At 42.1% G+C, this 17,363-nt stretch overlaps 2 protein-coding genes across 2 annotated transcripts in view; both read right to left on the bottom strand.

The window, feature by feature from the left end:
• Nucleotides 1-7,701: 7,701 nt before the first annotated feature.
• On the bottom strand, nt 7,702-11,827 carry LOC110488745 (CD40 ligand). Its single transcript, XM_021561082.3, has 5 exons — nt 11,266-11,827; nt 10,162-10,296; nt 10,012-10,033; nt 9,792-9,875; nt 7,702-9,657 (listed from the first exon to the last, which is right to left on the bottom strand). Exons 1-5 carry the CDS (start codon nt 11,443-11,445, stop codon nt 9,290-9,292), a joined length of 789 nt encoding a protein of 262 aa, XP_021416757.3. The 5' UTR covers nt 11,446-11,827; the 3' UTR covers nt 7,702-9,289.
• Nucleotides 11,828-14,324: 2,497 nt separating this feature from the next.
• The window catches only part of tmtops3a (teleost multiple tissue opsin 3a), a 28,984-nt gene continuing 25,945 nt past the window's right edge, over nt 14,325-17,363 (bottom strand). Inside the window, exon 4 of the mRNA XM_021559637.3 lies at nt 14,325-16,782. Within this exon, the coding sequence (XP_021415312.3) occupies nt 16,528-16,782 (255 nt within the window). The 3' untranslated portion in view covers nt 14,325-16,527. The remainder of the gene's footprint in view (nt 16,783-17,363) is intronic.

The following is a 17,363-nucleotide window of genomic DNA, read 5'->3' as shown; positions in this document are numbered from 1 at the left end:
TGGCCCATTCCCCCTGACAGAGCTGGTGTAACTGAGTCAGGTTTGTAGGCCTCCTGGCTCGCACACGCTTTTTCAGTTCTGCCCACAAATGTTCTATAGGATTGAGGTCAGGGCTTTGTGATGGCCACTCCAATACCTTGACTTTGTCCTTAAGCCACTTTGCCACATTTTTGGAAGTATGCTTGGGGTCATTGTCCATTTGGAATACCCATTTGCGACCAAGCTTTAACTTCCTGACTGATGTCTTGATGTTGCTACAAAATATCCACATCATTTTCCTACCTCATGATGCCATCTATTTTGTGAAGTGCACCAGTCCTTCCTGCAGCAAATCACCCCCACAACATGATGCTGCCACCCCCGTGCTTCACAGTTGGGATGATGTTTTTCGTCTTGCAAGCCTCCCCCTTTTTCCTCCAAACATAACAATGGTCGTTATGGCCAAACAGTTATTTTTGTTTCATCAGACCAGAGGACATTTCGCCAAAAAGTACGGTCTTTGTCCCCACGTGCAGTTGAAAACCATAGTCTGGCTTTTTTTAAAGGTGGGTTTGGAGCAGTGGCTTCTTCCTTGCTGAGCGGCCTTTAAGTTTATGTCGATAGGACTTGTTTTACTGTGGATATAGATACTTATGTACCTGTTTCCCCCAGCATCTTCGCAAGGTCATTTTCTGTTGTTCTTGGATTTATTGGCACTTTTCGTACCAAAGAACGTTGGAAACAAAGGTTTCTGTATCAAATATTAAGTTCTGCTTTTCTGATGTATCAAATACTTATGTCATGCAATAAAATGCAAATTAATTACTTAATCATACAATGGGATTTTCGTATTAGATTCCATCTCTCACAGTTGAAGTGTACCTATGATAAAAAATTACAGACCTCTACATGCTTTGTAAGTAGGAAAATCTGCAAAATCGGCAGTGTATCAAATACTTGTTCTCCCCACTGTATATATGTGTGTGTTTATGTATATGTTTGTGTATATATATATAGTGCGTTGCGAAAGTATTCGGCCCCCTTGAACTTTGCGACCTTTTGCCACATTTCAGGCTTCAAACATAAATATATAAAACTGTATTTTTTTTGTGAAGAATCAACAACAAGTGGGACACAATCATGAAGTGGAACGACATTTATTGGATATTTCAAACTTTTTTTAACAAATCAAAAACTGAAAAATTGGGCGTGCAAAATTATTCAGCCCCTTTACTTTCAGTGCAGCAAACTCTCTCCAGAAGTTCAGTGAGGATCTCTGAATGATCCAATGTTGACCTAAATGACTAATGATGATAAATACAATCCACCTGTGTGTAATCAAGTCTCCGTATAAATGCACCTGCACTGTGATAGTCTCAGAGGTCCGTTAAAAGCGCAGAGAGCATCATGAAGAACAAGGTTACTTGTTATATATATACACACAGTCGTATGAAAAAGTTTGGGCACCCCTCTGAGGCTGCATAATAATTTACTCTGTCGTCACAAATGATCACAGTGGCATGCCATTCATTTTCTAATAAAAGCTGTGTACTGGGGTATTGTCCAGACAAAGATTTTTAGTGTAGCAATATTAAGTTGTATGAAATTAAATCAGATGTGAAAAATAGGCTATGCAAAAAAATATGTGTATGTGTATATATATATATATGTGTGTGTATATCGAAATTGGGCTCAGGTGAATCCTGTTTTCATTGATTATCCTTGATGTTTCTACAACTTGATTGGAGTCCACCTGTGGTAAATTCAATTGATTGGACATTTGGAAAGGCACAGACCTGTTTACATGAGGTCACACAGTTGACAGTGCATGTCAGAGAAAAAACCAAGCCATGAGGTCAAAGTAATTGTCCGCAGAGCTCCGAGACAGGATTGTCTCAGATCTGGGGAAGGGTACCAAAGCATTTCTGAAGCATTGAAGGTCCCCAAGAACACAGTGGCCTCCATCATTCTTAAATGGAAGAAGTTTGGCACCACCAATACTCTTCCTAGAGCTGGCTGCCCAGCCAAACTGAGCAATCGGTGGAGAAGGGAGGGGTCAGGGAGTTGAACAAGAGTCCGATGGTCACTCTGACAGAGCTCCAGAGTTCCTCTGGGGAGATGGGAGAACCATCTCTGCAGCACTCCACCAATAAGGCATTTATGGTGGAGTGGCCAAACAGAAGCCACTCTTCAGTCAAAAGGCACCTAAAGGACACTCAGACCATGAGAACCAAGTTTTTCTGGTGTGATGAAACCAAGATGTACTCTTTGGCCTGATTGCCAAGTGTCATGTATGGAGGAAATCTGGCACCATCCCTATGGTGCAGCATGGTGTTGGCAGCATCATGCTGTGTATGTTTTTCAGCGGGACGGACTGGGAGACTAGTCAGGATCAAGGGAAAGATAAACGGAGCAAAGTACAGAGAGATCCTTGATGAAAACCTGCTCCAGAGCGCTCAGGACCTCAGAATGGGGAGAAGGTTCACCTTCCATCAGGACAACGAACCTAAGCACACAGCCAAGACAACGCAGGAGTGGCTTCGGGACAAGTCTCTGAATGTTCTTGGGTGGCCCAGCCAGAGCCCGGACTTGAACCCCGATCAAACATCTCTGGAGAGACCTGAAAATAGCTGTGCAGCGACTCTCCCCATCCAACCATACAAAGCTTGAGAGGATCTGCAGTGAGGAATGGGAGAAACTCTCCAAATACAGGTGAGCCAAGCTTGTAGCGTCATACCCAAGTAGACTTGAGGCTGGAAACGCTGCCAAAGGTGCTTCAACAAAGTACTGAGTAAAGGGTCTGAATAGTTATGTAAATGTGATCAGTTTTTTAATACGTTGGTAAAATATATTTGCTTTGTCATTATGGGGTATTGTGTATAGATTGATTAGGAAAAAACAAATGTAATCCACTTTAGAATACGGCTGCAATGTAAAAGGAATTTGAACATTTTCCCGAGATGATGTATGTGTTTGTTTTTATACACACACACACACACACACACACACCTCTACATGACCAAAAGTATTTGGACACCTGCTTGTCGAACATCTCATTACAAAATAGTGGGCATTAATATGGAGTTGGTCCCCCTTTTGCTGCTATAACAGCCTCCACTCTTCTAGGAAGGCTTTCCACTAGATGTTGAAACATTGTTGCGGGGACTTCCATTCAGCCACTGGAACATTAGTGATGTTGGGCGATTAGGCCTGGCTCGCAGTTGGAGTTCCAATTCATCCCAAAGGTGTTTGATGGGGTTGAGGTCAAGGCTCTCTGCAGGCCACTCAAGTTCTTCCTCACTGATCTCGACAAACCATTTCTGTATGGACCTCGCTTTGTGCATTGGGGCATTGTCATGCTGAAACCGGAAAGGGCCTTCCCCAAAATGTTGCCACAAAGTTGGAAGCACATAATCATCATTGTATGCTGTAGGGTTAAGATTTCGCGTCACTGGAACTAAGCCGGAACCATGAAAACCGGCCCCAGACCATTATTCTTCCTCCACCAAACTTTACAATTGGCACTATGCATTGGACAGGTAGTGTATCTGCCAATATTTGGTATCTGCCAAACCCAGATTTGTCTGTCGGACTGCCAGATGGTGAAGCATGATTCATCACTCCAGAGAACCTGTTTCCACTGCTCCAGAGTCCAATGGAGGCACGCTTTACACCACTCCAGCCGACGCTTGGTATTGCACATGGGGATCTTATGCTTGTGTGTTCCTGCTGGGCCATGGAAACCCATTTCATGAAGCTCCTGACGAACAGTTATTGTGCTTCCAGAGGCAGTTTGGAACTTGGTACACTATGTGCTTCAGCACTCGGCGGTCACATTCTGTGAGCTTGTGTGGCCTACCACTTCGCAGCTGAGCCGATGTTGTTCCTAGATGTTTCCTCTTCACAATAACAGCACTTTTAGTTGGGGCAGCTCTAGCAGGGTAGAAATTTTACAAACTGACATGTTGGAAAGGTAGCATTGTTATGCTGCTTTTTGTTCTATGTTGCTCAGTCTGTATGCTATCTCTTGCTTGTCCTATGTTGCTCTGCGTGTGCTCACTGCTCAATGATTGTATATATTGTAATTGTTTTTAATAACCTGCCCAGAGACTGCGGTTGACAATCAGCCGGCTGGCTGAAATCTGCACTTTTACTGAAACGTTGATTAATGTGCACTGTAAAAATAAAATAAACTCAATAAAAAATAAAAAATAAACCCAATAGCATGTTGAAAGTCACTGAGCTCTTCAGTAAGACCATTCTACTGCCAATGTCTGTCTATGGAGATTGCATGGCTATGTGCTCAATTTTATACATCTGTCAACAATGGGTGTGGCTAAAATAGCCTAATCCACTAATTTGAATGGGTGTCCACATCCATCTACCATCTACCATCATATCAAGAATCTGATTAAACAGCATGATCCTTACGCAGGTTGATCTTGTGCTGGGGACAATAAAAGGCCACTCTAAAATGTGCAGTTTTATCACACAACACTTATGCCATTTGTCTGAAGTTTTGTGGGAGTGTTCAATTGGCATGCTGACTGCAGGAATGTCCACCAGAGCTGTAGCCAGAAAATGTAATGTTAATTTCTCTACTATAAGCCGCATCCAATGTCGTTTTAGAGATTTCGGCAGTATGTCCAATCGCCATCACAACCGCAGACCATGTGTAACCACACCAGCCCAGGACCTCCACATTCAGCTAATTCACCTGCGGAATTGTCTGAGATAAGCCACCTGGACAGCTGATGAAACTGACAAATATTTATATATGTAATAAATCAGTTTTGTGGCGAAAAACTCAATGCCTATGCCCTCCCAGGGCCACCCATGGCTGTGCTCCTGCCCAGTCATGTGAAATATATATAGATCCGAGCCTAATTCATTTCTAAATTGAGTGATTTCCTCAAGTAAAATCATTGAAATTGCTGCAATTTGTGTTTATAGTGGGGCAAAAAAGTATTTAGTCAGCCACCAATTGTGCAAGTTCTCCCACTTAAAAAGATGAGAGAGGCCTGTAATTTTCATCTTGGGTACACTTCAACTATGACAGACAAAATGAGGGAAAAAAATCCAGAAAATCACATTGTAGGATTTTTAATGAATTTGATGGTGGAAAATAAGTATTTGGTCAATAACAAAAGTTTATCTCAATACTTTGTTATATACCCTTTGTTGGCAATGACAGAGGTCAAACGTTTTCACAAGGTTTTCACACACTGTTGCTGGTATTTTGGCCCATTCCTCCATGCAGATCACCTCTAGAGCAGTGATGTTTTGGGGCTGCTGCTGGGCAACACGGACTTTCAACTCCCTCCAAAGATTTTCTATGGGGTTGAGATCTGGAGACTGGCTAGGCCACTCCAGGACCTTGAAATGCTTCTTACGAAGCCACTCCTTCATTGCCCGGGCGGTGTGTTTGGGATTATTGTCATGCTGAAAAACCCAGCCACGTTTCATCTTCAATGCCCTTGCTGATGGAAGGAGGTTTTCATTCAAAATCTCACGATACATGGCCCCATTCATTCTTTCCTTTACACGGATCAGTCGTCCTGTTCCCTTTGCAGAAAAACAGCCCCAAAGTATGATGTTTCCACCCCCATGCTTCACAGTAGGTATGGTGTACTTTGGATGCAACTCAGCATTCTTTGTCCTCCAAACATGACGAGTTGAGTTTTTACCAAAAAGTTATATTTTGGTTTCATCTGACCATATGACATTCTCCCAATCTTCTTCTGGATCATCCAAATGCTCTCTAGCAAACTTCAGACGGGCCTGGACATGTACTGGCTTAAGCAGGGGGACACGTCTGGCACTACAGGATTTGAGTCCCTGGCGGCGTAGTGTGTTACTGATGGTAGGCTTTGTTACTTTGGTCCCAGCTCTCTGCAGGTCATTCACTAGGTCCCCCTGTGTGGTTCTGGGATTTTTGCTCACTGTTCTTGTGATCATTTTGACCCCACGGGGTGAGATCTTGCGTGGAGCCCCAGATCGAGGGAGATTATCAGTGGTCTTGTATGTCTTCCATTTCCTAATAATTCAGAAATCCAACAGTTGATTTCTTCAAACCAAGCTGCTTACCTATTGCAGATTCAGTCTTCCCAGCCTGGTGCAGGTCTACAATTTTGTTTCTGGTGTCCTTTGACAGCTCTTTGGTCTTGGCCATAGTGGAGTTTGGAGTGTGACTGTTTGAGGCTGTGGACAGGTGTCTTTTATACTGATAACAAGTTCAAACAGGTGCCATTAATACAGGTAACGAGTGGAGGACAGAGGAGCCTCTTAAAGAAGAAGTTACAGGTCTGTGAGAGCCAGAAATCGTGCTTGTTTGTAGGTGACCAAATACTTATTTTCCACCATAATTTGCAAATAAATTCATTAAAAATCCTACAATGTGATTTTCTGGATTTTTTTTCTCATTTTGTCTGTCATAGTTGAAGTGTACCTATGATGAAAATTACAGGCCTCTCATCTTTTTAAGTGGGAGAACTTGCACAATTGGTGGCTGACTAAATACTATTTTGCCCCACTGTATATTTTTTGACATAAAATATTGTAACATCAACAGAAATTCACCTCAAAATAATTTTAATTCAGGAAATCTATTTAAAGTATTTCCACTCATAGAGACGTAATCATTTACCAATGTAATCAATATTTTAAATGATCATGTTTTTGTCCAATGCAATACCTATTTGAGCTTCTTCTGTCAATTTGAGTACAAATAATGTATAATTATGTTCAGGTGGCCGGAACATAATTATGAAAAAATGTGTTCCACCGCTGAATCTAGTTGATGACCCCTGCACTACAGGTACATAGGCTAGTCACTGTAGCATATTCTATGTTGAGAGACCCATGACATGGGTGAGTATAGATGACATCCTGTGAATGCAACCTCCCCTCTACACCTCTGGCAGGGTGTTCTGCACCTCTGTGCAGTAGACTCACACTTTCCATGCTGTTGAACAACTCACTCACCCGATCTCTGGAGTGGAATGGTATAAATGACAGCGGGGCTGTGTGGAGTTTTAACCTTTGTACTGCGCTTACCTTATATATACACACACACACACACACACACACACACACATACGATAGTCATTGAATAGATGTTACTTTACAAAGTAGCTTACAGTCAGTGTTAAGATCTCATATCGTTGTCAAAGCATCATCACGTTATGGTCTGGTAAAGAACCTCTTCCACATATGCCCTGATCTATTTCCAGTCTGTGGTTTTCCTGCACAGATCTTCTTGCTGTGGTGCATAGTTCTAGAAGGTCACTGTATTACATTTGATGAGATGGGATGCAAAAGGATGCAGAAGGTTTGAGTGCAAGGCTGCAACTTGGTTTCATAAACTTTGTTGCTCTGTGGGGCACCATAATGCCTCCTTACAAATTGCATGACCTTTGATATGTCTGTGGTGATGTCTCATGCTCTTGATCAGCCTATTTGGTGGTGTTCTTGAGCCAAACAACCAACCATTGGTTTGATCATTACACTTAGCAACCCACAAAACTGTAGGGAGATGGGGGGGGGGGGACTTGTGAAATTAAAGGTTTCACAGGCTGCATCAGTTCCAACCACCAAGCACTGAGCCGATACTGTATGTGATAAACCAAGTGGAAACTTAGCACAGAGATACTGTATGTGATAAACCAAGTGGAAACTTAGCACAGAGATATACGGTTATATTTCATTAAATAATCAAGAACGTTTTCAATAAAAAATAATTTATTATCTATACAGACACCATACGTCACAATAAATACACAGTCATTGCCATATTCCTAGTAATTAATATTAATATCTAACATCGTAGGGCTGGGATACTAAGTTATCCAATCAACAGAAATAAGTTCCAGGGATTTGTGGGTTTCACTGTGGGCTTGGTAAGAAGATTAATCTTTTTTAATTGATCTAGTCCAGATATTCCCAAACTGGGGGGGGGGGGGGGGTACGCCAAATAAAAATGTGATTCACTTCTTTTAAAAATGTATTATTATATAAAAAAATCTTCCCATTTTCAAACAATTCCATTTATAATTTCCAACGGGGCTATACATTTGGGTGAGTTTCTCTCGCCTGAATAGCCTCATTTCACTGCCAAAAATAAAATTAAACCATCTAGTGTTCAGCAAAATAACAACACAATGTCAAATACAGCTAGCCTAGTAAAATAATTAACATCCAATCGCATTAACCGTTACTCTCTTGCGGGAATTCCACTAGCCAAACGTAGCTGCTGCTCATGTTGGTATCTGTACTGATGGCGCAAAAGCCATGACAGGGAGACATAGTGGACTGGTAACGCATGTGCAAGCAGATGTTCCCGATGCCACTTGGGTACACTGCATGGACAATGTACACTTATGGACAATGTCAAATGTGATTATAGCTGAGTGAGTGTGCAATTACGCAGGTACTTTCCCGAAATGGATGACACAAACAACTGGATTGGTTATCCCTTTCATGCCCTGCCTCCAGTCCACTTACCGATATCTGAACAAGAGAGCCTCATCGAAATTGCAGCAAGCAGTTCTGTGAAAATGTAATTTAATCAGAAGCCACTTTCAGATTTCTGGATTGGGCTGCGCTCAGAGTATCCTGCCTTGGCAAGTCGCGCTGTTAAGACACTGATGCCCTTTGCAACCATGTACCTATGTGAGAGTGGATTCTCGGCCCTCACTAGCATGAAAACTAAATACAGGCACAGACTGTCTGTGGGAAAAGATTTAAGACTGAGACTCTCTCCAATACAACCCAACATTGCATAGTTATATGCATCCTTTCAAGCACACCCTTCTCATTGACCTGTGGTGAGTTATTCACAATTTCCAATGAACAAATATGGTTTTATATGTAAGATGGTTAAATAAAGAGCAAAATTATTGATTATTATTATTTATGCTCTGGTCCTATAAGAGCTTTGTGTTACTTCCCATGAGCTGGGTTGTGACAAACTCACACTAATTCTTATGTTTAATAAATGTATCATATAGTGTGTGTGTGGCAGGCTTAGAATGTTGGCAAAAAAAAACATTTGAGAGTGTGCTGACCCTGGTGCTAGAGGGGGTACGCAGCTGGAGGTTGAATGTTTGAAGCGGTATGGGACTATAGAAAGTTTGGCAACCACTGGTCTAGTCCATGTTTAGATCCATTTAGCAGATTTGTATTCAGTCCTGTCCCACTCCAACCACTCACATGGCCTTGATTCCATTCATCGCTCCAAAAACAGGCCCAATCCAAAGTAACGTAGTCCATCATCTCCATACTGTAGGCAATGTCCATTGTGATGACCAGCCTACAGCTTGTACAATCCAAAGGTGGTAGTCCCCTCCTCATAGTTGACTAGGCTGGGGTCCGTCACCCACACACTAAGCTGATCGTCTGGCTCCAGACTGAACACTCCTCCCTGGAAAGCTGTACATACGTCTGTATGATCCTGGTCCCCCAGGCTGCAGTAGGCTGTCATCAGGTCTTTCTCCTCTCCCGTCTCCCCCTTCCTCAGCTTCACCCGGCTGGCCAGAGGGGTTTTGGGGTGCCATTTTGAGAAAGCCACCTGGGAGTAGATGTTGTAGTCTCCAGGCTGCAGCACCTTCAGCCAGCTGGACATGTAGTACTGGACGTTCTTCCGCACTGAGTGGCCTATGTTCCACTCCAGATACTTTGCTGTTCAAGCAGACAATTTACATGTTGAAGTGCATTTTAAAACCTTATACTGAAACTCATATCTTGTAGGAACATAGGCCACTATGTTCCTACAAAACAAACCTAGAATTATAGTGGTAAGTAACATCTCTTACTTGGGGGCGAACCAGAAACAGGTTGCTTTACTATCATGCGTGCCATGGCTCCATACGAGGGCCCATCCCCAGTGAGTTTAGCAGCTGAAACAGAACAGACAAACAGTTAGTCTTCACCCTCTCAGAATAGAAGGTTCTCTGCTGACAGAAGGTGAGCTTGGTAGAGTAGCAAGTCCAGGAAATTATACATACATAGATGCTATAAAAGATTTGAACATACCTCTTCCTTCCTCTTGTGAGACCTTGAGCGGAGAGACAGGAGAGCACAGCATTGCTTAATCATATGTTAATACTGCATGTTTTTCCTTCTACAAAATGTACTCATGAAACCTCCGGTATCTTAATTTGAGTCTCGGCAACCTCGGCCTACCTTTGCCAGGATGCTTTTGTATTTCTCCACAAGCTTCTTACAGTCCAGCACTGACTGGATGTCTTTCTCACACTCTTCAAGTCTCTTCAGGATGATCATATCATCCAGGTACTTGCTGTCAAGCTCCTTGTGATACTGAGCCCCAACAAAGCAGGAATAAACGTTAACTCTATCCTAGCTAAATGTATCTTAATATCAGCACTGCTTAAGAATGATCATATGTCAGTCTTTCAAATCAAATCTTATTTGTCACATACACATGGTTAGCAGATGTTAATTAGAGTGTAGCGAAATGCTTGTGCTTCTAGTTCCGACAATGCAGTAATAACCAACGAGTAATCTAACCTAACAATTCCACAACTACTACCTTATACACACAAGTGTAAAGGGATAAAGAATATGTACATAAAGATATATGAATGAGTGATGGTACAGAACGGCATAGGCAAGATGCAGTAGATGGTATGGAGTACAGTATATACATATGAGATGAGTAATGTAGGGTAAGTTCACATCAGGACAAACTCATGAAACGTTAGGACTAAGCGGTTGTTGTGTACCAGCGGTTTCTGAATGTATCTGTTGAAGTTTTTATTCGGATCCTGGGAAGTTTCCTGAGACTTGAAGAATAAATAGGCCTAGGTTTTCACTGAAATATTTTTTATGTTGAAAAGATGCTCTGCATTAAACCCCATCGCTCTTTGAAGAGTGAAGAGATCCAAGAGATCTTTTTCACGTCAAACAATATGCCTCTCTAAGACACCCCAGGATAGATTTCCGCTATAACATAGGTATTATACATAACTAAATGAATACATTTATATCATTCCCACTCACACGCACATTCTTGAGAATATTTTAAAATTAAACTTTAGGAAAATAGGCCTAGTCTACATAATATATTTATATATTTTTTAAAGTACAGTGAAACATGTTATTCTCAAATAGACTGCATAACAAAAGTAGACTTGTATCTAAGATCTATGATAGTTCTGAACTTGGCACTAAGAAACTTTGCCCAACACCAATGAACCTGAACGTTAGACCCACTCTTAGACGTTTAAATAACTGTGTCTATATATTTAAAGAGAGGTGAGTTCGTACCTTGTTGTCCGTGTGGTACAGGTAGGCGAATCCCCCCAGTAGCAGAACCATTTGAAGCACTATCATGCCAATGAGAAACCTGAGGAGAGGCTTGCTGTGGCCTGGTCCTGGTGCCGACACAGAGCCTAGCCGTGGGGGAATAGGTGGCGGAGGCATGCTGGTCTGGTAAGTGTTGATCATGGTGGTGCAGAGGGATCTAGATACAGAGAGGAGAGATCTGACTGCCTTCACACACCATACACATCTGAACAGCTACTGTCAGTTGTCACTAGCTAGTGTATTTTTCTGAGTTCACTTCCTGGAATCTCTCAACTTTAAGAGGTGTGTGTGTGTGTGTGTGTGTGTGTGTGTGTGTGTGTGTGTGTGTCTCTGAATGCATGTGTGTGTCTGTACAGTGTGTATGACTTGAAGGCATCAACCCCTCCCCAAAAAATCTAATTTTATTCTTCACATACTTCTTAAACAACAGGTGTAGACAGTGAAATGCTTACTTACCAACAATCCAGAGAGAAAAACAACCCCGTTTTACATTTAGTGTTCATTCCTTGACCTTTCACCTGTTGGTTTCTCAAGTCCATGTTTCCCCAAGGATGAATTCCAAACAGTTCCCTTCTTGAAGCGGTTGGTGTGTGATATGATAACAGCATATCAGAAATGCCCATGAAAATCTCCCGAACAATTGTTTGGATGTTGCGCAATCAATGAATTTGCTGAGCAAGGTATTGTGGCCGAAATGTGACCATGTAACCAAAGAAAAATGCAACCAGGGTAAAAGCACCTAAAGACACATCTACCCAGCAAACGGGATGCCCTGAGGAAATTCGGTAACGTCCTAAAAACGTCCTCGGGACAAACTGGGAACTAGACAAAACCTCCAGGGGACCATGAGACAACGTCCTGAAGACTTTAGGCGACCATCATGATTCACAGTGGACAACATAACAAGCTGAAACTTTACACCACTGAATTAGTTGATCGGATGCAATCCAAAACAATAGACAAAAGCAGTGTCTATGCACATTTGAACTGTGTCATCAAATTGGTGTTAAGTGGAAATCAGCCCCTCTTTCATCTACAGGTGCTCCAAAACCCACACTGTTTGCCCTGGTTACAGAAAGAGGTTTCACATTTGACACGTCAATGTACACTCATTTAATAGTCTACTTATTTGATGCATAGCTTTCTTTCTACCGTAGCTCTATCTGTCCATGAGATTTCCACTGAGGTTGCAGAATTAGTCAGTATCAACCATACACAATGCTTGTGTGGCCAATGTTGGCACACCCCCCCCCCCCCGAAAAAAGCTGGAAGGTTGGTTTACTTTAAGATCCACCCCCAGCCTCTCTTTTCACAGTTAAGTATTTATTTGGACCGTAGGACTAGCGAGAATGGAAAGACCGCTAGCTTGAAGACGTGTTAATATACATAGGGTTTTACGGGTGTCACTGAAAATGCAACAGTGTTCTGCATTCCCATGCAAGATTTCAAAGAGGGGCTGTGGGCACAAAGTCATCCCCTGTGGCCTGCCTTGAAACAGACCTCAAAGAGGTGACGACAACCTTTTAGACCCTGATGGCTCGATGGCCTGCAGTTGTTGTGAAGCTTTTTTTTTTACATGACAGATGTTTGTTCTTCACCCATATGAATAAACATATTTAAATTGTGCAAATACAAAGACACTTTTCTCTCTTATCTCTATTCTCTCGCGCACACACACACACACTTGTGCACACACACACACACACCCTAACCTTAGACCCTAAACCAAACCCCTAACCCTAATTCTAACCCTAACACCTGGACCTAAAATAAACGTTTTCCTTGTGGGGACAGGCAAAATGTATAGTCCTTGTTTTACTATTCTTGTGGTAAAAACACAAAACGCTCTCGCTCTCTCTAACTTTTTACTTTATGAATCTTCTACTGTATGTCTATGCAGCACTTGTGTCATCATTGGCAGGATAAGCCAATTAGAGACTCATTTAATGAATCTCTGTTCAAATGTATTTTTACACCAGCGCTTGGAATGAGCATCTTTTGACATTTGCGCTAATTCAAACCTTAATTATGTCATTCAATTTAGGGGAAAACATTTAGCTGCCTTTTGCTAAACATTTAGCAGCCATTTGTTTGGCCCAGCTGCAGTAGTTACATCAGGAGAGAAAATGACTGTGGTTGTACTACAGGCACCTTAATGAGAGGTAGGCTACTTGAAACACACTCAAGTCTTAATTTCCTTCTCTAAAAGCCAATACAAGCAGGACGCTAACAACTGGATCAGAATCTGACTTCCCCCATGGAACCAAGGTTATAGAGAAAGAATTAACATTTTCTACTTGGTTCTCCCAGAAATTGTACCCCTGGGTGCAAATTACACTTCTCTCCATCAGCGTGAGAGGGCAGGACAGGGCAGGTATCATGACTCATACATCATTAAAAAAAAATGTAACCTTTATTTAACTAGGCAAGTCAATTAAGAACAAATTCTTACTTACAATGACGGCCTACCGGGTTAACTGCCGTGTTCAGAGGCAGAACGACAGATTTTTACCTTGTCAGCTAAGGGATTCGATCCAGCAACCTTTCAGTTACTGGCCCAACACTAACCACTAGACTACCTGCTGCCCCAGGCTGGCATATATGACTATTTCTCTCTCACACCCTTTCTCACTTAGACACACATACACACACACGTGCACACATGCACACTCCTACACACTCTTACAGGGTACAGGAATCACGATGTGGAACTTAGAGAAGGGGAAGACTATGGTCAAGTTGGGAGTTTCTCAGACAATAATCTTTCCATTTACTAATTCTATTGAGTCAAGCAGTTTCCATAGAATGTCAACACGTGTCATCTGCCGGCTCATTTGGAGTGTTAGGCTGTGTCCTAAATGGCAACCTATTCCCTTGATAATGCACTCATATTGACTAGTTCCTTTGTCAAAAGTAGAGCACTATGAAAAGAATAGGGTGACATTTGAAAAGCAGACATAGAGGATGTCTTGGGTTGACATTCACTCTGCACTAGCAGTAACAGAGGACTTTAGACAAACTAGAAATAAACTAAACTTTTATTTTCATAATGCACATTGCTAAGCAGAGAAATTACACACAATTTGGAGTGTCCCATTACTGAACGCAGCATTGGCAACAGTTTTAAAACAACTACAAAAAAACTGTCTTGGCGTCAGCTTGTTTATGTGAAAACTTGAATTAAAATAATATCTGAACAATGTCATGTACTTCAACAATACTGAGACTAATATTAAAGCATATTTACACGCAGACTGGCAAGCTGTCCTGCAATACATTCTACAGTATAGGCATCCGACCATAAGTTAGTGTGTACGGTCCAGTACATCACTGGGGCCAAGCTCCCTGCCATCCAGGACCTATATACTAGGTGGTTTCAAATGGCCACCGGGACTATTTACATTGACCCCCCTGTTGTTTTTACACTGCTGCTACTCGCTGTTTATTATCTATGCATAGTCACTTTACTCCTACCTACATGTACAAATTACATCAGCTAACCTGTAACCCCACACATTGACTCGGTACCACCTGTATATAGCCTCATTATTGTTATTTTATTGTTACTTTTTATTACATTTTTTATTTTATTTAGTAAATCTTTTCTTAACTTTATTTCTTGAATTGTATTGTTGTTAAGGGCTTGTAAAGTAAGCATTTCACGGTATGGGCTACACCTGTTGTATTCGGTGAATGTGACAAATACATTTGGATTTGATTTGATTTTGAGAGTTATAACAAAACAAAAAAAACACTTCGCCACATAACGTCTCAGTAATATGACGTAGGGCTTCCTCTAGTGGTGTAAGTACTAATCTCTCTGGTGGCCATGCCACTCTTAAGTGAGGGCCACATTCTAACTTGAAATCCATGTGCTTACCTTAGGCTGGCATTAAAAGAAAAAGATGCGAGTCTGACATAAGGCTAGGTTGAGGATGAAGATACAAGGCTAGAGCTACATTTAAGGTTAAAGTTCAAGTTAGGTTGAAATTAAGGTAAGAGTTAGAGCTACAGTGGATGTACAATTGGACATGTTTGAATACAAAAATCCTCACCACTGGCAAAGCCTCACAGTTCAATTAACCCAGAGTGTCATGTAATTCCAACGGGATTCTGGGTAGAACAGTCCCAGTGGTGCCCTCAGTTCAAGTGAACATGAGCCTGTATACTGTACAGTATTCACACCTTGACTTTTTACACGTTTTGTTGTGTTAAAACGTGGGATTAAAATGGATTTGTCATTTTTTTGTCAACCATCTACACAAAATACTCTAATGTCAAAGTGAAAGAACACTTCAACATTTGGAGAAAAAAAAAGAACAAAAAACACTATCTTGATTAGAGAAGTATTCAAACCCCTGAGTCAATACATGTTTGAATCACCTTTGGTAGCGATTACGGCTGTGAGCCTTTCTGACAGAACGTCTAGCTGAACGAGTGTGCTCGTATTCTCCTTTAAAAGACCTTCGCTGGAAATAAGAGGAAAAAGCGGCAATTAGTATAAGCTTCCTCAAAATAGTCTGAATTAATCTAAAATAACTCAAGAAATCTGTCAAATTTGTATGTTTTCGCCGAGGAGATCTTAGTTGCGCAATTCATCTAACTAAGATGCTTGGTGCAGTATTGCTCAATGAAAACATCTGCATGAAAACGATTCGGCTATCGTTGAATGACAAAGACTTTATTGAAGAATCCCTTCTGTTGACCAATCACCGACGATGGGGCGTAGACTTCGACTCCGAACTTCGGCTTGCCTCTAGAAAGAAATGTGTGCCCAAACAGCCGCAAAAACTCAAAAGTTCAAAACATCACAAAATGTCGTCATAATATCTGTACAAACTCTTCCGAACTATTTCGTCGGGGAAATAACAGATCATCTAAATGCTACAGGTCAGGGTGGGCTGAGTCTGACATTAAAGGGTTAATGTTGTTGGATTTTGCACAATGAGAACGGCAAAGGTAGAAGGTAACAGGAGCTGGAGAGGGAGGACCCAGTTGGTATACATCTTGTAGAATCCAAGGCAGAGTTTCCTAGATGGCTGGGGACACAACTGATGGGTCGCGACCAGTTCCTCTTGGTTAAGGGCTTAAGACTGGGTTGACTTTGCTCATCTAGTGGGTCACAAAGGAATTCAAAGGTTCCACAGGAGAATGCAGGTGGCTATCTTTTCTCTGAGCCTCTCTCACCTCAGTGTGGTTCCCCCAGCCCAGTAGAGGAGGTTCTCAAGGGGTGTAGTGGACCACCAGAGACATGGTGCGCCGTTCCCTCCGCAGGCCACACAGGGGGGCATTGCTGGGGCTCCTGTAGCTCTCGGTGTGTGGGGAGCAAAGAGAGGGCTGTTTTGGGGCTAGAGAGGGGCATGAAAGGGGTTTACCGGGGGTAGCGTTCTCCTCTCTGCTGCTCTGCTGGGTGTTAAAGCCGTACACAGACTGGGGCTCCCCTCTGCATTTCACAAAGGCCACGAAGCATCTGTAAAACTGACACACACACACACACACACACACACACACACACACACACACACACGTCACTTTGAGTATAAATCTCACTCTCACACACTGAGGCGATAGCATTTGACACAACAGTAAGATGGCATCGGACAGATATGGCAGCTCTGCTTCTAGCTCCTAAGCAACTGTGTTAGTTCTTACATTATTATCCTAGAATTTGTGTTGGGTGTTTTTACATACAGACGGAAATAACTTTTGGATATCAGAGCAGCGGTAACTCACCAGCATTACGACCAGGAATACAACTTTCCCGAATTGGATCCTTTGTTTGTACCCCCCAGGGCAATTTAACTTATTCCAGAGGCTACTCCAAAACACCGCCAGCGGAGAAGAGGTATTCGGAGTGGACTTCTAGTCAGACTCCAGAGGCGTGCACACCATCCACCTCTTCAGAGTATATTACTAATATTCAGTCTCTGGATAATAAAAGTAGACAAGCTCAGGGTGAGGATCTCATACGCTGCTTCACAGAAACATGGCTCTCTCGGGATATACTGTCCCCTTCCATTCAGCCATCTGGGTTCTTAGTACATTGCATCAGACGGGAA

This window comes from Oncorhynchus mykiss, chromosome 14 (genome assembly GCF_057628025.1).
Source record: "Oncorhynchus mykiss isolate SJ-2025 chromosome 14, ASM5762802v1, whole genome shotgun sequence".
Classification (NCBI taxonomy): domain Eukaryota; kingdom Metazoa; phylum Chordata; class Actinopteri; order Salmoniformes; family Salmonidae; genus Oncorhynchus; species Oncorhynchus mykiss.
Note: the sequence above shows the minus strand (reverse complement) of the source record. Positions and strands in the feature narration are given on the sequence as shown.